The sequence below is a fragment of the Myxocyprinus asiaticus genome, chromosome 34 (genome assembly GCF_019703515.2).
Source record: "Myxocyprinus asiaticus isolate MX2 ecotype Aquarium Trade chromosome 34, UBuf_Myxa_2, whole genome shotgun sequence".
NCBI lineage: Eukaryota > Metazoa > Chordata > Actinopteri > Cypriniformes > Catostomidae > Myxocyprinus > Myxocyprinus asiaticus.
Window position 1 is genome coordinate 27,406,971 of NC_059377.1, and position 24,645 is coordinate 27,431,615.

At 38.9% G+C, this 24,645-nt stretch overlaps 1 protein-coding gene across 1 annotated transcript in view; it reads right to left on the bottom strand.

Moving 5' to 3' along the window:
* The window catches only part of LOC127425389 (CUB and sushi domain-containing protein 3-like), a 701,868-nt gene that overhangs the window by 154,162 nt on the left and 523,061 nt on the right, over positions 1-24,645 (bottom strand). The window contains exons 24-28 of the mRNA XM_051671320.1: positions 19,305-19,496; positions 12,819-12,945; positions 10,935-11,137; positions 9,380-9,571; positions 8,218-8,356 (exon numbers count right to left, since the gene is read on the bottom strand). Of these exons, the coding sequence (XP_051527280.1) occupies positions 8,218-8,356; positions 9,380-9,571; positions 10,935-11,137; positions 12,819-12,945; positions 19,305-19,496 (853 nt within the window). The remainder of the gene's footprint in view (positions 1-8,217; positions 8,357-9,379; positions 9,572-10,934; positions 11,138-12,818; positions 12,946-19,304; positions 19,497-24,645) is intronic.

Sequence of the window (24,645 nt, forward strand, 5' to 3'; positions counted from 1 at the left end):
TATTTTTGCTTTATTGATTTTGCTTTAAAAATTTAATTAATTTATTGAAACACGAAAAACATAAAAGACATTTCTAAATTCAAATTAAATGAAACAAAAAAAGCGATTAAAGTAACTAAGTGATTAAAGAAATCTTATATATAACCACCTCCCCAAATCCAAACATTTCTCCAACGGCCCCATTTGCCATCACGCAAGTATCACAACAGGTGAAAAATTACTTATAGTCTACAAATTAAGAACTAAAGACAATTATAAATGTAAAGATAATTATAATAATCATCATAATAAATAAGCCTAATAAATTCCCTTGTGTTCCCAAAAAATAATGCCAAATATGTGTTCTTATCGAATGTGTTTGTATTGCGTTTTGTTAATACAGTTTATGCTGCCTAAAGAAAAGAAAATAGAACTAAATTTTAGGTTCAAGGTGAACGTGTCTTGTATTACTTTATGATTTAATCACTTTCGTCTTTGTTTCTTTAATACAAAGATACCTGTACAGGTGCATCTCAATAAATTAGAATGTCGTGGAAAAGTTCATTTATTTCAGTAATTCAACTCAAATTGTGAAACTCGTGTATTAAATAAATTCAGTGCACACAGACTGAAGTAGTTCAAGTCTTTGGTTCTTTTAATTGTGATGATTTTGGCTCACATTTAACAAAAACCCACCAATTCACTATCTCAAAAAATTAGAATACATCCTAAGACCAATAAAAAAAAACATTTTTAGTGAATTGTTGGCCTTCTGGAAAGTATGTTCATTTACTGTATATGTACTCAATACTTGGTAGGGGCTCCTTTTGCATTAATTACTGCCTCAATTCGGCGTGGCATGGAGGTGATCAGTTTGTGGCACTGCTGAGGTGGTATGGAAGCCCAGGTTTCTTTGACAGTGGCCTTCAGCTCATCTGCATTTTTTGGTCTCTTGTTTCTCATTTTCCTCTTGACAATACCCCATAGATTCTCTATGGGGTTCAGGTCTGGTGAGTTTGCTGGCCAGTCAAGCACACCAACACCATGGTCATTTAACCAACTTTTGGTGCTTTTGGCAGTGTGGGCAGGTGCCAAATCCTGCTGGAAAATGAAATCAGCATCTTTAAAAAGCTGGTCAGCAGAAGGAAGCCTGAAGTGCTCCAAAATTTCTTGGTAAACGGGTGCAGTGACTTTAGTTTTCAAAAAACACAATGGACCAACACCAGCAGATGACATTGCACCCCAAATCATCACAGACTGTGGAAACTTAACACTGGACTTCAAGCAACTTGGGCTATGAGCTTCTCCACCCTTCCTCCAGACTCTAGGACCTTGGTTTCCAAATGAAATACAAAACTTGCTCTCATCTGAAAAGAGGACTTTGGACCACTGGGCAACAGTCCAGTTCTTCTTCTCCTTAGCCCAGGTAAGACACCTCTGACATTGTCTGTGGTTCAGGAGTGGCTTAACAAGAGGAATACGACAACTGTAGCCAAATTCCTTGACATGTCTGTGTGTGGTGGCTCTTGATGCCTTGACCCCAGCCTCAGTCCATTCCTTGTGAAGTTCACCCAAATTCTTGAATCGATTTTGCTTGACAATCATAAGGCTGTGGTTCTCTCGGTTGGTTGTGCATCTTTTTCTTCCACACTTTTTCCTTCCACTCAACTTTCTGTTAACATGCTTGGATACAGCACTCTGTGAACAGCCAGCTTCTTTGGCAATGAATGTTTGTGGCTTACCCTCCTTGTGAAGGGTGTCAATGATTGTCTTCTGGACAACGGTCAGATCAGCAGTCTTCCCCATGATTGTGTAGCCTACGGAACCAAACTGAGAGACCATTTTAAAGGCTCAGGAAAACTTTGCAGGTGTTTTGAGTTGATTAGCTGATTGGCATGTCACCATATTCTAATTTTTTGAGATAGTGAATTGGTGGGTTTTTGTTAAATGTGAGCCAAAATCATCACAATTAAAAGAACCAAAGACTTAAACTACTTCAGTCTGTGTGCATTGAATTTATTTAATACACGAGTTTCACAATTTGAGTTGAATTACTGAAATAAATGAAGTTTTCCACGACATTCTAATTTATTGAGATGCACCTGTATATATTCCTGAACCTGAAGAGTTGCGCTCACAATGTGTAAGAGCGAACTGCTCTGTGGAAATAAAGCAAACTAAACTCACAGCACCTCACGAGATGATCGGAGATCATTTGCAGCATTCTCATAGATTATATTATTCTTCCAAACAGTTTTCAGTCAAAAGAAACAGAGAAAAAGGAGTGATAACTCTTTACATGCGCTTGTTCCACGAGACAGTGTCCCGTTTCACGCCTCTGAACAAACAGCTAATCAGACATGAGCATTGACGGCTTTTATTTTGTCTGTTCTTAAAAATATAATCAAGTGTGTTTCTTCAAGCGCTTCTTTTTGACTAACAGCATTTCTTCTTATGTGTCACTCCGAGACGTCTTACAGGTTGCCTGCCTGTTGTGGGTAGATGAGCAAAATTACTCACACATGAAATACATTTGGACGAGGAGCTCACAAACTGGATTCAGCCTTGGCATTTTGCGGGTGGCGGGTGCTGTCACACCCTGGGTGCACATAAAAAATAACGAAAGTTCATAAAATCACTCGTAGAAAATGCTCTTAACAGCTAAATTCAATAGTTATTGGGATACGAGGCCCAGAACCAGGCCTGGTTCCAGATCAAAATCACTGAGGGTGCTTCTGAAAATAGTGGGGGTGCTCTGTATTAAGTGGAGATGTGTCGTAATTAAAACATTTTTAATAGATTCAATCATGTATAAATGCTACTAAAACAATGTTTTTTTTGTTTTGTTTTTTTTTTTAAATGTACAAAACATTTATTGCTTCATTTTTTTCCACATGATCTGTCGCTGAAAATGACAGCAAAATGCTGTGCCTGCAGATTAGGACATACTGATTTGCAAAATCATGCACGTTTATAAATTGATGCAGTATTTTGTGTGTTCACAAAATGCAGGGATTTTTGTATTTGCTGGGATTCAAGGAAATCTGCTTGCCAATTTACAGTATTAGTCTTATATATTCAATTGAGCAGGGGTGTGCAATTATTTTGGTACAGGGCCACATCAGCCGTTAAGTAGAACATGGAAGAGAGAAGATAAAAATTTCTGCATAGTTGTATCTTTTAAGCCCAGAAGTAGTAGTGGCAGTCGCAGTTCCCTCAGTCTGGTCCAGTATATCGACCTTGCCCTGCAGATTATTGGTTCTACGTTCACTGTGGGGGAGGCGGATGCCGAGCCAGCGTCCCACGTCATGGTCCACCAGCCAGCGTCCCACGTCATGGTTGATGAGCCAGCGCCCATGCTTGCCACGATTAATGAGCCAAGGCCCATGCCTGCCACGGTTAATAAGCCAGCACCAATGCCTGTTGCCTCGGCCGTCCCAGAGCCTGCGTTGCCAACTTCGGCCTCCCGGAGGAGGAGGAGGAGGAGTAAGACTTCCGTTTCCAAGTCTCAGCCCATGTTCATGACCACAGAGGTCGTCTCCAAGTCTCAGCCCATGTTCACGACCACAGAGGTCGTTTCCAAGTCTCAGCCCATGTTCATGACCACAGAGGTCGTTTCCAAGTCTCAGCCCATATACACGACCATGGAGGTCGTTTCTAAGTCTCAGCCCATGTTCACGACCACAGAAGTCATCTCCGAGCCTCTGTCTATGCCCACGACCCCAGAGGTCGTTCCCGAGACTCACTCCATTCCCACGACCAATAAGGTCACTCCCAAGACTCTGCTCATGTTCACGACCACTGAGGTCTTTTCCCAGTCATCCAGGACTCTTAGTCTCGAGCCTCCCACGTCTCTACCTTCTACGGCTTCGCTCCTCGAGCCTACCATGGCTCCGCCTGCCACGGCTTCATCCCTTGAGCCTCCCATGGCTCTGCCTTCCATGACTTTGCCCCATGTCATGGTCACCAAGCCCGAGTTCCACGTCATGGCCACCAAGCCCGAGTTCCATGTCATGACTGCCAAGCCAGAGTTCCACGTCATGGTCACTGAGCTTGGGCCACCTTCTGCCCCGGATCCTCAGTGTGCTCCAGGCCATGTCACAGCCACGCCAGAGTCAGCTCCAGGCCATGTCACAGTCACGCCAGAGTCAGCTCCAGGCCATGTCACAGTCACGCCAGAGTCAGCTCCAGGCCATGTCACAGCCACGCCAGAGTCAGCTCCAGGCCATGTCACAGCCACGCCAGAGTCAGCTCCAGGCCATGTCACAGCCACGCCTGAGTCAGCTCCAGGCCATGTCACAGCCACGCCAGAGACAGCTCCAGGCCATGTCACAACCATGGCAGAGTCAGCTCCAGGCCATGTCACAGCCACGGCAGAGTCAGCTCCAGGCCATGTCATAGCCACGCCAGAGTCAGCTCCAGGCCATGTCACAGCCACGCCAGAGTCAGCTCCAGGCCATGTCACAGCCACGCCTGAGTCAGCTCCAGGCCATGTCATGCCTCGGCCTGTTCCATGCCCTGTCACAGCCATGCCTGAGTCTGCTCCATGCCATGTTACAGCCGCACCTCAGTCTGCTTCATGCCATGTTACAGCCAAGTCCCAAACTGCTCCATGCCATGTCACAAGCATGCCTCTGCTCCAAGGTCCAGGCCCGCCTCTGCTCCACGGTCCAGGCCCGCCTCTGCTCCACGGTCCAGGCCCGCCTCTGCTCCACGGTCCAGGCCCGCCTGATCGGGGTGTTGAATCTATTATCTGGCAACCCTGAGCACATTAAAAGCTTGTGGATTAGCGATAGGTCTCAAAGCCAGAAAAATTAAAGATCTAATAAAAAAGTTCATGATAAATCGACCCACGGGCAGAAGTTTGCCCTGATCTGCAATTGAGGGTGCTCTAAGGTTCGTTTGAGGGTGCTTAGTACCTTCAAGCACCCCCGTAGAACCGGGCCTGCCCAGAACTCTATGAATATGCATGTTTTTGGAGAAGCTCTTTCATTGTACTCGTGAACAGCACAGCAAAAAATCAGCATGAAAAATATGCATTTGGCGGGTGTCAATTTCAAACCTTGTTCACCAGGAGCAGGCTGTATGACAAATTCAGAAGAATGGAAATCAAAACTGTCAATGACTTAAAGCTTTGCAATCACACCCACACTTTCTGTTGAAAAATTATCTCTAGAAAGTTTTAAACGATCATGTGTTGGTGAATGGTGAGACAACTGGCGAGCCACTTGATTTTTAACAAAGAGCCACTTGTGGCTCGCAAGCCATAGGTTTCCGACCCCTGCTCTATATGCATGCATGAGAATGGACCATTAAGGTACACATACTGTATTAATACCCAAGAGTGAAATGCCAGCAATGCATTCCCATACTCTTAAAAGCACACATAAAAGGCAGTATCAGCAGCTCTGCCATGCTCCAAGCTTCCCGAGATAGAGAGCCGCACAGACAAACACTTGCACCCTTTCATTTACAGCAAGGTGCGATGATAAGGTCTCCACTATCAGTACAGTCATTTGCATGAGATGAATTGTTACTGAATCAGATTTAAGCTCGCTTTTTACCCATTATGTAAAAAGAGAATGCTAAGCGTGCCTGCCACACTTGACTGCGTCAGAATATACTGCTTAGAGGTTATTGTAGGATAATTCATACAAGGGATAAGATCTTTACAGCAAATTAAAAAAGCCATTAATTTTTGATAAACAGATGCACCGGCCTTTTTTCTACTCCATACCATCAGTAGCTGTCAATCAGAAAACAATTATTTTTGTGGTAATCAGTTTGATGGCACAAACTGTACGGTTGCTAAATAAAGACAGCAGGCTTAAATTACATTTGTAGTGTTGCTAAAGCAGGTCACTTTTTTGGAAGGTTTGGGGAGGTGTGGGGGTGCAGGTATTGTTCATTTCCAATTTCATTGTGGACATATTTTATACTGTGGATTTTTTAAGGAGAAAGAAGTCAGTAATGGACTGTGTAATGAAAGTCTATGAGATGGAACTCAAATGAGAGCTATTTATTAAAAAACCTGTTTGAAACATTGCCCTTCTGGCAGAACTCCAATGTGCTTATTTACTCGGAGAGGACAAAATTCAAATGAGAAAAGGGCTACTTCAGATCTAATGCCAACCGAGAATATGACACTACCTGCTGTGCCAGGTGAAAACAACGTTTCTTTACCATCTGCTTTTGAGGCTGATATATGGATCTAGATACCAGCTGTGAAGGTTTTGAAAAATATTAGTCACAAAAACTGCGTATTACCAACTAAATGCCACAAATGGGAGCTCCTGTTGTGATAAATGTTGTTAATTTTGACACATTGGTGGAATGCACGATTGTTTTTGAGTTATTACTGTCATTAAAGTGACTGCTCTCGGATGATGAGTCAAAGATGAAAGTGGAGGCAAAGTTTCAGGTTCAACAGTCAAAAATATTTCAAAGTTAGTGTAGCAGTTGTGCGACTGTGTCTGAGAGATATTTGCTGCAGGAAATTCCAGCTGAAAAGTGTATTTCGGTTTCAATACAAGTTCAACTCAATCAACAGAATTTATGGCATAATATTGATTACCACAAAAATTTATTTTGACTTGCCCATACTTTTCTTTAACAAAAATCTAGGTTACAGTGAGGCATATACAATGGAAGTGAATGGGGGCCAATCCATAAATGTTAAAGTACTCACTGTTTCAAAAGTATAGCCACAAGACGTATACAATATGCATGTTAACATGATTTTAGTTTGATAAAATCGCTTACTAACTGCTTCTGTGTAAAGTTATAGCCAATTTTACAACTTTGTTGCCATGACAATGTAATGTCAATGAACCCTAAAACCCTAAAATTACTGTAGAAATGATGATGTAAACAACTTTACAGCTCAAACAATACATGTTTTAACAGAAGATTAATGTCAGTGCTTTAACACTCTTCACATTTCCACCTTTAAATCCTCCAAAGGAAGTATGTGTCAAAATAATTTTTTGTGGTAATCAATATTATGCCACAAATGCTGTCGATTTAACTTAACTTGTATTGAACCCAGATTATTCCTTTAAGGGGCTGTTCACATCAGATGCACTTTTGCGTCCAACTGTGCAATGGCGCATCTGCGTTCCATCTCCCAATCAATTTTAGAGTGTCACCTTGTGGCAGAATTATGCAAGGACAACATGTTCTGTCAGGCAGCACATTTGTGTTCAACCAGTTGAAGATGATTAAGTTCCCTGTGGTTCTACCTGACCCCTGATTAAAATACCACGGCCTTACGCCTGAACTAGACCCTTACGTTATCCTTTGATCCGTGTAGAAAGGAATTGCGTGGTAGTGGTGCTATTAGCATTTACATGTAGGGAGGGCTACTGCGATTGTCAAATACGACAATCTCCTACAGGACAACCCCGGTTGCACCTCGAGCATCGCTACGCAATGGCTAAATGAAAAATGGACATAATTAGCAATGTGATTGCACTATGAAGGAAATTTATCAAGACTGCTTTTATACTAATTGGTCACATCACTCAAGGTAGAGACACCACCATCACGCTACACCTTTAAGGCAAGATGAGAGGAGGCAGAAAAAAGACCACCATCGGGTTCATTACAGCCAAAATGAGCAAAGAATTCCAGCTGGGCTCATTATCTCTCTCAGACATGAAATACATTTTAATTCAGACAGTGATAGCCATCGCAACTACATAATTACTCAACACATGGACTGCGGCATGTGGGTGCTCATTTCCAATTCAGCATTATGACACAGTAGTGTCCAAATGAACTCATGAACTTATCAGCTCTAGATATTATAGCTCAAGTGAGGGCATAAAATAAAGGGCAGGAATATGTGCGCTGTGAGATTATTTTTGATATCCCATTTTACCATCTCATCACCCCCAATTTAAAACTCGCTGACCCCACCACAACAGTGGGTTGACCTGATATTAACCTTACAACAGAGAACCGCATCGCCTGCATTCACAAAACTTTCTGAACATCTATGGTGAGAATACAAACCAATCTGAGAAATACAAAGTCATACAGAATAGTTGTAGCATGTTAAAGCAATAAAACAGCCATGCCTTTGAGTCGTACCTAACAACGCCCTTTACCCATGGGAAAATCACTATAAAGACTCGAGTGGCTTATTGCTTTTATAAAAGGGCAGCAAAAGCTTGCCATAAATAGTTTTATGATTAAACTATACGGGAACTATCTATTTTATAAACATTCCTTTACCTGATGAATGCCAAAGACAGGACGTAGTCAGAGTTGACGGCGATCAGCCAGTCGCAGTCCTTGCTATGTGGGTATGGATGAGGGAAGTTGGGTGACAGAATAAACCCAGAGGAACCGGTGAGATTGCCCCCACATGGAGCTGGGAAAACACAGAGGATTCATATTAGCAGCATATGGGCATTAGTAACACATGAGGAGAGTCTCTTATTAAACATGCGGCATGAACATCTGTGCAAACCAGGAGTTGAGAGAAAGAATGCTGGAAACACGCAGAGATGAAGATATTGAGAAATTTTGAAGCTCCTCTGAGGAACCGGACATGTAAAGTGTTCATATTTTATATATGAGAAAGAGAGCAAGAGAGGAGGGTTATTTAGAATATTAAAGGAAAAACCTAAAATTCAGCACCCTAATATTCTTGCTTCCAAAAAGAAGTCTCTTTATAAAGAAAGAGACAATTCATATGTCATAATTTGATATTCATTAATTTTGGCACACTTTCATGTCAGTGTGAAGATGACAAGGAATCTCAATGACTCAAGGATCAACTACAAGTCTTGAGGATGTGCTAACATAAAATGCTTGATGTTAGGCTACTTTTCAGACATAAGTTCTGTTGTCAGCATCTATACAATTATGTACCAATTAACTCAGCTTCTTTGGTCTCTGAATCATTATTATCATGCATTATAAAATGAGTAAAATTATACTTCTTATGTATGAGGATTTGTCTAATGTTTACAGATACTTGCAAATGTAATGCAACTTGCGTGCAGCTGTGGAAAAGGCTAAAAACACTAATTACAGTGCTTGTAAGGCAGCACTGTATAAAACTGAAATACTTAACATTCAGACTTCATTCAGTCATATTTTTGAAGATAATTTCAGCCTTAGTTGTGCTATCTATTTTTGGTTTTTGTAACTTCATACTTTAAGAAATAAAAAAATAAAGTTTGAAAAACACCCATTGACTTGATAGAATGTTTAGCATTGAAAACGTAACTGACAGCAATGATGTTATCTAAATTTTTGCATTCCAAATTCCAATTAGTCATCTTAAATCTATTTGCACAGTAAATTGTGATTGTATTGTCTTTTCTTTCTTACCTATATTTAACCATTTAAAACTATCCATATCTTAAATCCCAGTATTAACCCTTACCTATACAGACAGGTGGGCTCGGTTGCCAGTAGTAGCGGTTTTCAACTTGAATACAGGTAATCTTTACGTCCCCCTGCAGTTCATACCCAGGATCACATTGAAAGGTCACAGTATCTCCAGGCTCTCTACCATCTCCATTGCGACTACCATTCATGGGCACTCCTGGATCCCTGCAGGCAGTGGCCACTGAACCTGTAATCACACATTAAACCATTTACACCACTACAAGAACTGTCATTGTATGCTGTCAGTCTAACTGGAGGATAGGGCTGTAGCAAAAAGCAATCAGTGGGGAAAAAACAAACAAACAATTTAAACCAGCCTAAGATGGTTTGCTGGTCTTAACTGATCTCACAGTCTGGTTTACTGGGTTTTGTGAGGCTTTGGGCACTTGTCAACTTGACCAGGTTGGAAGACCAGTTATTGTAGACCAGTTGACAACCAGCATGGTCTGACTGAAAGACCAGCTAAACCAGATGGAAGACCAGTTAGACCAACTGAAGACCAGCTTAAGCAGATTGGAAGACCAGATATACCAACTGAAGACCAGCTTGGCCAGGCTGGAAGATCAAACAGACCAGCTTAAGACCATCTTGGCCAGACTGGAGATCAGCTAGACCACCTTACACCAGGTAATACCAGTTTAGGCTGGTTTAAGCTGTTTTTTCCTTCTTCTAAGCAGGGAGGGGCCTTATTTGAGAACTTAATGTAAATGCTGGTCTTTGCTGATCTCCCAGCCTGGTCTGGTTTAATGGGTTTTGTTAGGTTTGGACACTTGTTAGCTTAACCAGACTGGAAGACCAGCTACTGTAGACCAGCAGAAAACCAGCTTGGTCACACTGGAAGACCAGCTAGACCAGATGAAGACCAGCTTGGACAGACTGGGAAACAAGCTAGACCAGCTTAAGACCATCTTGGCCAGGCTGGGAGGCCAGCTAGACCAGTTGAAGACCAGTTTAGCCAAATTGGAAGACCAGTTAGACCAACTGAAGACCAGCTTGGCCAGACTAAAAGATCATATAGGCCAGCTTACACCAGCTAATACTAGCTGTTTTGTTTTTTTTTGCTTTCTTTCTTTTTTCAGCAGGGAGGGCACTTACTTGAGAACTTAATGACAATGCTGGTCTTAGCTGATCTTCCAGCCTGGACAGGCTGGTTTACTGGATTTTATGAGGTTTTGGGCACTTATCAGGTTGACCAGACTGGAAGACCAGCTAGACAAAATAAAGACCAGCTTGTACAAGTGGGAGGCCAGCTAGACCAGATTATGACAGTCTTGGTCAGGCTGGGAGACCAGCTAGTCCAGTTGAAGACCAGTTTGGCCAAGTTGGAAGACCAGTTACACCAACTGAAGACCAGTTTGGGCAGACTAGAATACCAGCTTGGCTACGCTGAAAGACCAGCTAGACCAGCTGGAGAGCAGTTTGACCAGGCTGGAAGACCAGACAGACCAGTTTAAGACCACCTTGGCCAGACTGGGGACCAGCTAGACCACCTTACACCAGCTAATACCAGCTTAGGCTGTTTGTTTTTTTCCAGCAGGGAGGAAACTTACTTGAGAACTCAATGGCAAATCCAGACTTGCTGATGTAGAAGTCAGTCTCAAACTGAATAATGACCATGTTGAGGGTGCTGTGGATGTTCTCGGGCAGCAGAGAGCCGCTCACCTCCCTCAGAGACATCTCATTCTCAGGGGGCCCGTCCCATACCTTCAGGATGTCGTGGGATGCCTCAGTGTCGAAGGCCAGAAACTGCAGACTGTTTATATGAAAATACACACAAGTACACATCTGGTCATACAAGTCATGCTTCATTAGATGCTAAATGTACAGTGAAAGAACAGGTCCCCGACCTGGAACATGTGTTCTCTTCATTATTATTCACAAAGCATAGCAAAACAAACAGCATGGTATCAAGCACTATATACAGTCCAACACAGAGACCACTGAGACTACACTGAAAATCTGTGATTTTTTTTTTTTAAACTTCAAACTGGAAATAAGCAGAACATTTTAAGGATTTTGAAAAAATTTTAAACAAAGAAAAGTTATGAGTTATGAAATATTTAATATTATGCACTATTTATAGGTCAACAATAAAACAAGCTAATTTGTGTCATTGACTGTAACTCCTTTGTACAAAAGGTCAGATTCCCTTGCTTTTATCAAAGCACACAAGATGCTCTTTGGAACAGTCTCAAATCATGCTGGTTAACATGGATCAGGTTTTGCACATACTTGTGGAGTGCATGCTGTCATTAAAACAAAAGTGGGACATACCAAATATTAAGAAATTCTGCAATCAATTTTTTAACGTTCAAAGTTTCTCTCAAATTTCTATGTTAATTATATAATTTAACAATACATTTTATCATATAATAACTATAATGACATAATATGTAATGAAAATATTTAAAGAAACATAATGAAAAAGAAAAATATGTTACAACACTGAAAAAATCATATGTGTTAAGTAAAACATATATAAAAATAATTTCTTAAGTAGTGTTTTAAGTTTCTTAATAAGTTTTTGCCTTGATTTCCAGGGAAATCATCTAAACATCCATAGAACAAGATAATATTTTGTTTTCATTTCGTTTTAATTTCATTTTGTTTCATTTCTTGTTTTAATCAGATTTATGCTTAGAATATGAAAAAACAGTTTACCAAAACGGATTAAGAAAATTAAGAAACTGAAAAAAAAGAATAATAATTTTGCAGTGAATTTATGTCAATCGGGACCCAGATAGATAATGATAGCCAACACTGTGCATGAGTTTTTTCGCATTAAAAAGACATACAGTATGTGACATACAGTAACATTGCGAAGACTTCAAGGATTAGATTTGGCAGAAATAAATGATCAGAATTCTTTGCAGAGACCTGACGGAACAGATAAAGGTAGTGTCAGAGAATCATATCACAAATATTATGCCCCAGGGTTCAATAAAAGAGGGGAAAAATCTCATCTCTATTCTGATCTATAGTGCTTGATAACAATTAGCAATCCGTTCTGATCGAGATGTCAGTCATAGATGAACAAATAATGACCGAATATGTGATTTTTCAAAAAGCTTTTGCCACTAACAGAATTGGAAAGAGAAAAAATTATTAAAGTTCCAGTGCAACATTAAAACCGCAACATCATTTTAAGCTTTATAATGACTCTGGTGGCACAGACCTCAGATACAGGTGGTAAAAAAGGATATTTGTGAGGTACCATCAACTCGTCTGATGTCTCTGTATAGATGAGACATCAATGGCTAGCTTTGCCATTATAAGTTTATAAATAGATAAAGACCTCTTGTCTCAGCTGAATATGCTGGCTGCATTCGTATGGGGTTGGAAATGTACTGATTGGTAATGATAGCAGAGGACCTGCAGTGGCACTCTGGAGAGTGCAAAATATATCTGTGTTAGGAGGGAGTACTAATCAGTACCTGATGATGTTTCCTGAATCCACCTCGATGGCCCAGGTACATCGCAGATTGTTGTCATAGGGGAACGGATAACCTGGAGACAGAATTCGTCCTGATGTCTCCCCTTTAAAACGTCCACCACATTCAGCTGGGGAAAGAGAAAAACATGCAAAACAATTTTTAGCTTAAATGAACTGTTTGCATTTAGAGTATCTTAACTTAATTACTTAATGCAAATTATTATTAAAAATAAAGAATTATCAAACAGTTTGCAGTAATCAAACCGTTGTGAGTTTTTTTTTTTTTTTTTTTGCATACTTTCACTCTTGACCAAACAAATCACGGACCCTGAAGATTTGCTGGCATGCACTGAAATAATTAGGGATGACTGGCAAACAAATACAACATAAGTGGAGCAGTCAGAGAATGATAATTTGTATGAATAATGCAGCTAGGTCAATAAAGCACAGTGAGGAGTTTTTTAGACTTTTTAACCATCAAAGTCCCTTTCAGACAAGTCAGTTTGCTTGGAAGTCTTCATGGTAACACCTATGGTAACACAGTTATTTAGGTAATAGGCATACAAGAGCAGCTTTTATCTACTAGAATGGTGCAATACAGAAATCTCCACAACTGTTTTTCAAGATTATGTGTCAATAACTCATTTCAAATAAGCAAATATAATCTGACAACAATGTCTTTATACATTGTGCATCTTTAGCTCAAATCATGCTGAATAAAGGTATTTTTCAGGCTTGTTTAGCTTATGCACATGCACGTTCTCGAGGTACCCTGCTGAAAAGCATATGTAGTGTTTTGGATGCTATTCCCAGCAAGGGATGCTGGTATGCTGGTGTCCCTTCCAAGCTGGTATGCTGGTGTCCCTCCCAAGTAGCTTAACCAGCAAGCCTCTCTTGGTTTATCAGCTTTTTTAGACCATGCTCATTGGCCAGCACTTTTTGCTGGTAAACAATATGGCTATGTATCAAACCAGAACAAACCAATATAGACCAGCTTGGAACGGCATGTAAATACAAGCTGGTATGAGCTGGTCTTTTTAGCTTACCAAACCAAACCGAACCGAACCAAAAAACAAAACAAAACAAAAAACAGATGATGCCTCTACCAAAAAGATGATTGGCTCTTTTAACTGAAAGGCTGGACATCCATTCCTATGATCGCTGGTCTTATTATACCAAACCAAACCAAAACAAAAAAAACAAAAACATAAAAACAAAACATAAAACACAAAACAGGTGATGCCTCTATTTAAAAGATGATTGGCTCTTTTAACTGGAAGGCTGGATTTCCATTCCTTTAGCCGGCAAATTGAGCGTAACCATTTCTGCTATACATTTTCCTACAATTTTTCTGTCTCCTTGCCCTTTTAATGTCTTTACAGGAGCGCAAGTGAGCACCCACCCTCTGTCTTGTTTTACCATCCCTCTATTCTTCCATCCCTCAGTGAAATTTCCCCATAAGCAGCCAAGGCGGTTTGTCAGCTCCGAGCCAGAACATCAATCAAATGAACAAATGAGACTGACTTCTACCTTGATGCCTCCTGATAGCATTCAGACTTGCCACTTTAGCCCTCTGTACTCTCTGCATTATTAGGTGGCTTTCACAAGCACTTTATTAGGAAACTTTAATTGCAGACACTCCCTAGATAGCACTCTCCCTTCCCCAGGCCCTGTTTATCTATCTTCCCCTTTCTCCCTCTTGTAAAAAAACGCATGGGCTGGGCAGAATAGTTTTGAGGGAGGCATGCTCCGTTTCTTAATGATTCCCTTTTCAGCAATTCCTGTCACTGAGCCTCATTTGCATAAACCATCTACATGACAAACAATGGACGCACAGCTCAATGAAGCCTGAATAACAGGGTTCAGATTGCGACTTGATTAATCTGAACATTAGAGGGTTTTTTAGACATTCCGAATAGAGGCATCTTCCAAACCGTATCCTCCCCAGCCTCTTGCTAAACCAACAATGTGCCATGTTCATCGCTCATAAGGGCAGCAGCTCCATCGCGTGTTATTGGACAGTTAGGAGTGCTCAATCACCCTTGATTGACTGCTCACGCATTGAGAATCAATGCAATAAAATTGGGACTTGATGGGGTTCTGCGTTTGAGGCTCCGAAATGCCCTCTTCCAGCATAATTATGATAAGATAACATGTCGAGCTGTTTCGGGCTAGGTACAGTATGTTTATGTCTGCAGAACAGTTGCAGCTTGGCTCCTCTGATTATTTCATTTCTTCTGAGAAGAGTGCTGATTTAGCATTGCTCTGGTGTACGGAACTTTCTTTATTTGATGTAGCATTCTCTGTAGAAATGGGTGAATTGGAATGTCTCTCACATTCTAATTCACACCCCTTACCTGTGAACTTGTATAAAAAAAAAAAAAAAAAATGTTAAATATTTTATCTCTAATAAAAAATAAATAAATTAAAAAAAAAAGATTAGTGAAAATTATATGCCTTCTCACTACTTTGAAATATCTCACTTTTGCTAAATGTCACATCAAATGACCCGCACATATCACCTGTCAAAGAAAGTGAAAAATCCTCCACATTATTAAGCATCTATTATTAAAGCATCTATTATTAAGTCTGAAAAATAGCAGTCTGAAACTTCAAGGTTGACTGGTATTTTGCAAGTCTACCATCGGTTTTGAGGTAGAATCAACAAAATGAGCACAAAAGTAACATAAACGTGACTACAAACAACAATGTTGTGTTGTTCATAATTGTGGACAGGATGCATAAATGTACTTTAAAGGAATATTCTGGGTTCAATACTAGTTAAGCTCAATCGACAACATTTGTGGCAAGGTGTTGATTAACACAAACATTTATTTAGACTCACCCCTTCTTTTCTTTAAAAAAAGCAAAAATTGGGGTTACAGTGAGGCACTTAGAATAGAAGTGAATGGGGCCAATCAGTAAATGTTAAAAAACTCACTGTTTCCACACATTATGTGTTTTTACATTATTTTAGTGTGATCACTTAATAACCTTTTCTGTGTAAAGTTACTGTATATCCAATTTTACAACTTTGTTGCCATGACGACGTAACGCTGTAAACCCAGAAATCCAACTTTTAAACAACTTTTCAGCGCAAATTATACACAACTTTTAACAGAAGAATTAATGTGTGATTTTATAAAAATTATAAGCTTCACATTTCTGCCTTTTAACCCTACAAAACTTGGCCGAATTCACTTCCATTGTGAGTCCCTCACTGTTCAATAAAAAAAATAAAAACATTTTTTTTTAAAATTTGAAGAAAAGGAAGGACGAGTTGAAATAAAGTTTTGTGGTAATCAACATTATGCAACAAATGCTGTTAATTGAGCTTAACTTGTATTGAACCCATAATATTCCTTTAAATTTGAATTGAAATAAGTTAAAATTGAATGATATTCAAAGAAATCTACTGTAAATGTGGCTTTTAATAAAATACATTTCATTTTTCAGTATGAATTAACAATAAACCCCCTATCATACAGAAAAGTTATGGAATATTTTCAGAAAGATCAAATGATATTGCCAATGTTTAAAATTTTAATTTATCTGCTAAAATAAAAAAACAAGTTTCTTCAAAACTTGTGTTGCAAATAAAATTCCTCTGTTGGGTGACATTGTTGAATTTCTTTGAATTGCAATTCAGTAAATTCCTCTTCCTGTCATTCCAATTCAACATCATGTGGAGTGTGGCCAGTTAAATTAGATTTTTTCCCAAACCTGACAAACACAAAACATGGCTCTACATTATGTTAGATTGCCATGAACAAAGTAGTGTGCTGGAGAGAATTAGTCAGAAAGCCATTGTGGGCTATCTATGGCTGGCATAGGGGAAGCAATTTGGACAAGAGCTTTGAGTCTAATTAGACCTCATTAACAGTAAATCTAATATTGAGCAGTTCTGATCTGGGGTCAGTATGCATACCAATATCCAACTCATTGGAGGCCAAATAACCATAATCACCATTCATCAGGGAAATGAAGGAAGTAATAGCAGCACACAGATTATCTAAAGCTCTCATGTGCCTCACTTTATAAAAAAAAAATCATCTCCATAGCTCAGCAGGGACCCTCAGCATTAGCTCCAATAATAACAACCTGTACCATTAATCACAGATGGTGCAAGAGGCTTCCACCACTCCTAATTTCATCAAGAAACATTGACCATTTGTATTCATTAAAGAAAAAACAAAACATTCTTGGCCTTTTTAGAAATACACTGTAATAATTATGAAGGCTATAATATAGACTTTATAGATTAAAGGTCTGTTGAGCTGCAGTGTACCAAATTGCATTATTTATTTATTTATTTTTATTTGTGATTAAAATCTAAAAGATAGGATTGACCGCAGTTGCAGATTGGCGCAACATTAAAGCTCAGTTATGATAACCAGAAGGAGGGACCGGGTTGGAATGATGCATACTAGACAATATCTATGATGCAAAAAAATATCCATGCACAACAGGGATGTTAAAGAGCTAAAGTGTTAATAATGAAAATAAGTGACATTCCACAGTTTGCATTATTTCCAGAGTTTTCAGAATTAACAGGTTAATGCATGCGATTAATTTAAAAAGTTTAACTCATTAATTTTTCTTCATTTACCGTTAACACAGCATTAACCAGCATAAACACTGGTTTGAAGGGCGGAACCTTTGTAATGTGTCTGCCCGTAGTGATTACACAGACGCACAAACCACAAACACACACACACAGTAGTGATTCAGTGTCAGTGATAAAGTGATGGGTAAAGGAGCACTTAACACTATTTGATGTACAAAACAAGCCCAGACGGGACTTGTGATAGAAATCAAGTAATTTTCAGCCTATGTAAAGCGCATTTTAATTACAACAGAAGCACGTCAAGTCTTAACTATCACCAAAACGCAGAATGAGTCGTTTTTGTCTTCAAACGCTTTTCATGTTCAAAGTGACGCTGCTTAACGCTGGCGCTGACACCCTGATGCGAATCATGAACACGGCTTCACGATTGCTGTAGCAAAGCGAATAGCCTAAGCCTGCAGGCTGATTAATATTGTGGAGGATGAGAGTTTAAGAGATTTATTGCCCATTGCAATGAAAATGCAAACTGTGTGGGGACTAGTTCTTTCAATTAGTCAAACTCCCACTTAGACTTTGGGAAACATTTAATATTACTAGAATTAATGCTATTAAAGTGCATTTCCATCATTATACTGTGGAATGCTTTGTTTGGAAAATGTTAATAAAGCATTATATTGTTACATATTGTTTTGCTTTCATAAGAAAGTAAGTATATATAGTGTCAAATTTAAGCACTTCCAAATCCTCTATTAATCGCGATTAACTGAAAAATAAATAAATAAATAAATACACGATTAATCACAATTAAAACATTTCATTGATTGACAGCACTAATTACTTAAGGTGATTTTTCTTGCACCTTTCAAATGTTACATTGACCTATATAGTATAACAAATGATAGCAGAGTTAATGGATCTTTTCACCTCTGTTTTCTGTAAATTTTTAAAGGTTAGCACTGCTCAGCAAAATGCAAAAAAATTTAAAAAAAAAAGAAAAAAAAACATCACAACTGTCTGGAGTTTTTTTCTAATTTTGGTTATTTATTTATAACTCATTTGAACATATGCATTTTTTGTTATTCTGAGACAGAGAGATGAGAGGGAATTATGGGAAGTGAGTGGTGGAGCAGGTTTGGGGCTTAGGATCGGTACACAACATGAGCCAAGACTGAACTCGCATCTCCTGCATGAGCACAACAGTATGCAAGAACTGATAGGCCACAGCTCAGACATATATGTATTTTATTTTAAATTAGACACATATGTAATGTATTTTAAATTGCTCTAGCCCTAAATGAATGAATGGATGGATAGATCGAGTCACCGTTAGATGTGCCACATAATGATCCTTTGTAACTAATAGCTATAATTACTTCTTCATTTTACTTTCATTTTCTATGCATTTATAGAGCTGCAGGCATGCTTATATTCATAACCAAATACTGTACAGTACATGGTAATGATGAATATAACAGTTCTATAAGTCTATAATTGTACTACAATATTCACACTGGATATTAGTACAGGGTATTGTCATATTGTACTGTATGTTTTATATTATATATCATATAAATCTTCAAAATAAGTAGATTTAATTTAAATACATATGAACACTTACGTGAGCTTTAATAAGGACTAAAAGATAATTTAAAACATATTTGAAAAGAGGTTCACAGTCTAAGAAACCTGAATTAACAGCTGCTCTCAAGTATTTCTAGATATTATTTTAATCTGTGTACAGGACTCCTGGTAAAAGAATTGACCTGCATTCTCAAATGAAAAATTATGAAGCCTCTAAATTTATTGGAGTGCAAAGACCACACCTATGCTGATTATATTTTGTCTAAGACAATGCATCATAGTATACTTATAATTGCTGAACATCCTATCTACATATAGTTTGAGCTCCTGCAGGCTTACCAATGCAGGAAGGCAGAGGGTTGTCCCAGGCCCGCCTCTCTCCAGTCATGCATTTGAGCACGCCACTGCCGTGCAGAGTGTAACCAGGGTCACACTTGTAGGTGATGGTGCTGCCAGAGAAGTGGCCTTGGTCATTGATCTTTAAGCCAAACTGCGGCACTCCGGGGTCTTCACAGTGAGAGAGCTCAAAACCTGAAACACATCATGTTTTTGAGGTTAAGATGATGTAACGGCATGCATTAATGTTTATTAATAAGATAATGAGATGAATGCACTAAACAGTTGCACTACTTTTGCATACATTATGGTTTTGCATATGGTCCAACATCCTCACTAACCACTATAACCAGGTGCTAAATGCACCAAAATAGTTCTGCAAGTATTACTTATTAACAAAATCGTCGTTAATTGCACTATCACCACCCGCGGAGAGTAGGTGGTAAACAAATGTTTACATAAGAGACTTTTTCTATCATGGCTGCAGTGATTCATCAAATGAGGATCAATTGATGGTGAAGACCAATATAACCGGCATATATCCAGATGCAAAGTGTGGTCTCAGCATTTTAAAGAGCCGATCCAGGCACCTGGAATGGAGTTGTAACGCAGACAGTGCGTGCAAATAAACTGTGCTATCATTATTAGTGAACTCTCCACTTTGTCACAAATAGCAGTAAATATTTGACTATTTATTAATATTTTAAAGTACTTTTATTGTACTTTTTGGCCATTTATTAAATACCCCAGCATAAATCTGTGACAGAGAACAGCTGTTCTTCCACATTATGACAAATTATGTCTGATAAAAATGGGCCAACATAATCAGTTTAGTAAGTTTAGATACAGAAAATGACTGAGAACAAAACATAATGCATTCAGCTTTATGAGGGTCATTATTGAGATGATTGTTGAAATTTGCCTTCGCCAGGAATTTTCATGCTGCTCGATAGTAAAGCTGTAAAATTTTGCCATTAATGCAATCATTAACGGCAACAATTTGAAGTTAAAATCCTACTGTGCTGGTAGGAAGAGGCAGTCCCTTGCTAAGCAGGCAGAACAATTAAGATTAAGTGCTTGGTTAATTTGGAGCCATAATCAAAACCACAGCACAGACCCTCTCACTGTGCGACACATTCTGTTATTAATTGTGTAGCTATGACTCAATATCATTAAACAGCCGATGTTCAGAAATAGCCAAAAACACATGGCAGCTCACTCTCCACCCAATACAGCTCAGTATACATTGCATAATTTAATTAAGTACTAATTTAAGTTCCACTTTATGATAATCTCCATATATATAAGTTAATAAAGGTGCAGTGGGTAATTATTTTTTGGAATCCCACAAATAAAATATTCCTGACCTAAACCTTTTTCGTGTTCGGATTTGTTGACTTTGAAATCGCTCTTTGGGAGGCTGGGATTTGAAATTTGGAGAGAGGGTGTGGTTGGAAGAATGTGGGCAGTATAATCAAGGACGAATTAAGAGCTGGAGGCCCCCCATGACATGTCATGTGACTACGTTTATTTTTATGCGCTACAGGATGCTTGCCAGATTTGGTTGGATTTTTCAAATTGATGGAAGAAAAGTTTGGAGCAATGTCTAACACCGCCAGTTATTTGTACTTTTTAATTATGAACCGATCCAAAATCATGCGTTATTAATAGGGATGTGCACGGTATTCATATACCAAAATCACTATTCAGATATTCTGCATGTGTTAGAGGTTTTCAACCCGATCTGGTTTTGGGCCAGGTTCGGGTCAGTTTTTCAACTAGGCTATAGGGCGAGTTACGGGCTGTTCACACGTGCGTCGAGGCCATGTAAACACGCACTGGACGGATGTCTTCGGTTGTTGTGCCACAACTCACTGTTAAGTTTAAAAGAACTTTAAGATTTATAAAAGCATCTCAAGACACCTGCGTTCTGTTTTACAATTCGTTGTGCAGGACCGTCACATTTTTTTTAGACACTGTTAACTTAAAAATAATTTCAATATTTATTCAATCATCTCGAGACATCTGTATTCTGTTTCACCATTTGTTGCACTGCATCGAGCTTTTTCAGCACTGGTGTCACAAATCGACATTCTGATGAAGTTCAGGTTGCAAAGAGGACTTAATGTGACTATTACACATGATTCCAGATTTATTTTTCACCTGGCAAAGTTTCAGCACTTGATAAATGGTGAGCCAATGTTTTTTCCCCCTATAGCCCTGGTGTGCAGACAATAATTACACATGTTAAATGCTGAATCATTTAAAAATCAAAGCATCCCAAAGAAGTCGTATAATCCGCAGAGTTCGCTGCCTCATGGAAAGTGAACCTGCCTGGGCAGAATTACACATTTTCCATTTATTAAGAATAGGCCTGCTATGTTGCAGGCAGTGACAGAGATTATTTTTGTTCAACTTTAATGTGATTTTATCATTTAAAGATCTATGTATTGTGCTATTTAGGCTCATAGCTCACTGTGCACTTCATTCCCTGCTATCTGAGATTGTGTTTGATGCATCCATGGCAATAAACTTTCTTCATTCCCGAGTCCCGACATTACAGTTACACAATAACCATTCGTGAACTCTCGCAGTTAACCAAATACTACAAAAGGTTACTGTGCACATATTTAGGGTATTAAGGCAGCTTTCTCTTTATCATTAAACATTAAATGCATGCAGGACTTAAACATTTTAAAGTTCTCTTTACTGTTGCAAGAATTCTGTCACTTATATAAATTTAAACCATCGGATTTGTACACAGCCAGAGTAAACTGCACCTTATCTTTATGTTTGGAAGCGTTTTGTAAACCAGATGCTGTTCTCTGTAGTCCTTTAAATAAATGCACTGCACCTGTGAGATGCAGATTCTCTGAGCGCGCCCTCAAATGTCTGTGCTCGCGCTGCTGTAGTCCAACACGCATTTGGCCAAACAGATGATATTTCACATAAGGCTGACATTTACGTGGATTTATAATAGGTATCTCAAAATAAATAAATAATTGATTTAGAGCTCAGGTCCCTTTGGATTTAGAGGCCCCTGGGCAACGGCCCAATCGGCCCGGTGTTTAATCCGTCCTTGGGTATAATACAAATCTAGTGTACGTTTGAAAAATGACTGAAATCACTTATAGACTTATGATTAACTATGCTTAAAATACAATATGAAAACAAATAAATCACAGTTTCATAATTTTCTACCTCTCTAAATGCTCATTAATGATCTGTCAAACATTATATGATTAATTATATTAAAGCAATTTCACACAAGCAAGAGTGCTGTATGGCCCAATATCAGCATGGCTGTGATTCGGCCACAGACTTTTCTACAACAGTTCAATGAACAAGTAAAAAAAAAATAATAATAAATATGAGGAAAAAACTAAGAACTGTCACAAAAAAATAAAATCATTCAGTTTATGATTTACAGATCATAAACTGCCGTTGCTAATTCAAAAGATCTGCCCAAGCCTCCGTTACTAATTCAAAAACGTCATTTTAGAACTAGTACATATGGGTTGGGCTTTTTCTAACAAGTTATTGGAGAAACAAGGATGTGTGTGTGTGTGTGTGTGTGTTTAAGAGAGAGAGAGAGAGACCGATTGAGCATGTGCGATTACCTGCGTCTATCGCGACTGCCAAGCAGAGATGAACAGCAAAGCTATAGTTGTTGAACTCTGTTCCTCAGCTGTGGTGTTTACCAGCTTGCTGAAGATAATTGAATTTTGGTCAAATACATCCTATTTTCTCTGTGTAAAATTAGCTGTCCGAGCGGGGTCCTCTCTGAGTATTTCGTGGTAGCAGTTCATTCTCTCCTCCGCCATGTTGAATGTTTACAATCTCCTCCCAATGCGGAAACTCTGTTAGGTGAGCAACTTGAGTATGTTACTTCATCTGTTGTTTCTCTCAGCTGTGATATGCCTTAATGCTAAAGCTGTTAGTTTAACGGCATTTCCCAGCTGTAGTGTAATATTAATCCTAGGGATCATGGAGTGAGAGACAATCTCAATAACTTCAATGAAACCGCCCGCTGACTGACATCACTGACTCAGTCAACTTAACCGTCTCACAACACATAAAAATTGTCTTTTTTTGCCACCTGCTGGCTAAAATCTTTACTGTCACAGTCAAAAATGAATAGTCACTAATCTAGCTACTTTTTGACATCTGTGCTGCACTTACACTTTAGTTTAAAATGCCACAAACACAAGCGGAGTGATACAAAAGCAACGCGTCCGAGTGCTGATAGTGTGAGACATCAGTGCTCTTGGAATGTTTCTTGTCCAATCAGATTTGTGGATCGGTACTAACTGTTGTAAAATAATAAACACTGATAAATACTAATAATATAACATAATGTCATAATTTTTGCTAAATTCAGTAATAATTATTCATTTTATAACCGCATTATGATTTTCTCCAATAAAATGACAATAAATCTGCATGTCACCGAGCTGACTCCCTGCCAAAAAAAAAAAAAAAAAAAAAAGATCTCTTAAGATGGCCACATAAGGGACTTGCATAGCTAATGAGCAAGTCCACCATTAAGCTGCATGTTATGTACAGATAAATACTTAAGCACTTAGCATCAGCTGTAGGTGGAGGCAACAATCTCACTAAATTCTGACACCCAGCTCTGATTGCTACTTGATTATAGGTGGTAGTTTCAGAGCATACTTGAGTTGAGATTAGGACCTAAACAAATAAACAACACTATTTTAATCAGCTACATTCACCCTCCTGTCCTAATCAGGCCTCTAAATTACAACGTATAGGTGACTGGAGGTGGCTTGCTTTCTTTCGGCTGTCTTTGACCTTTATTATACACTCAAATGGCTAATCCTTTAGAGGGAATGGAATTGTAGACAGAAAGGGACTTAGTCGATTTAAAATGAGGTAGAACACCTCAGGTTAATACTTTACCCCCCAATGGAACTAAAACCTTGTTGAATCCCACACTGCGAGCACACTAGCATTCAAGCGCACCAGATTCAGACCAAGTTCCTGCACAACTCTGGCTCTGGGCCAATAAAGCCAAGGTCAACAAAGACATGGTCATGTTACTACTGGTCCACTCTTTGATAATCCCTTTGAGCTGACGAAAGCTGATTGTTTTGGTTGTTTCATACTTCTGTTACATTATTCCTATGTAAAACAGCTTTTCTTATCTGTTGGACTTTGAGTTCTAAAGAAATCAAATGCATTTGAATTGAGCACAAAATGATGCAATTTCTATATTTCTTTGTGTACCAAAGATATAAGAAGTGCAAATGTATTTAAGTATTATCTAGGTCAATATGCTGAAGCAAGTCAGTAATCCATATAAATATTCAATAACTCAAGC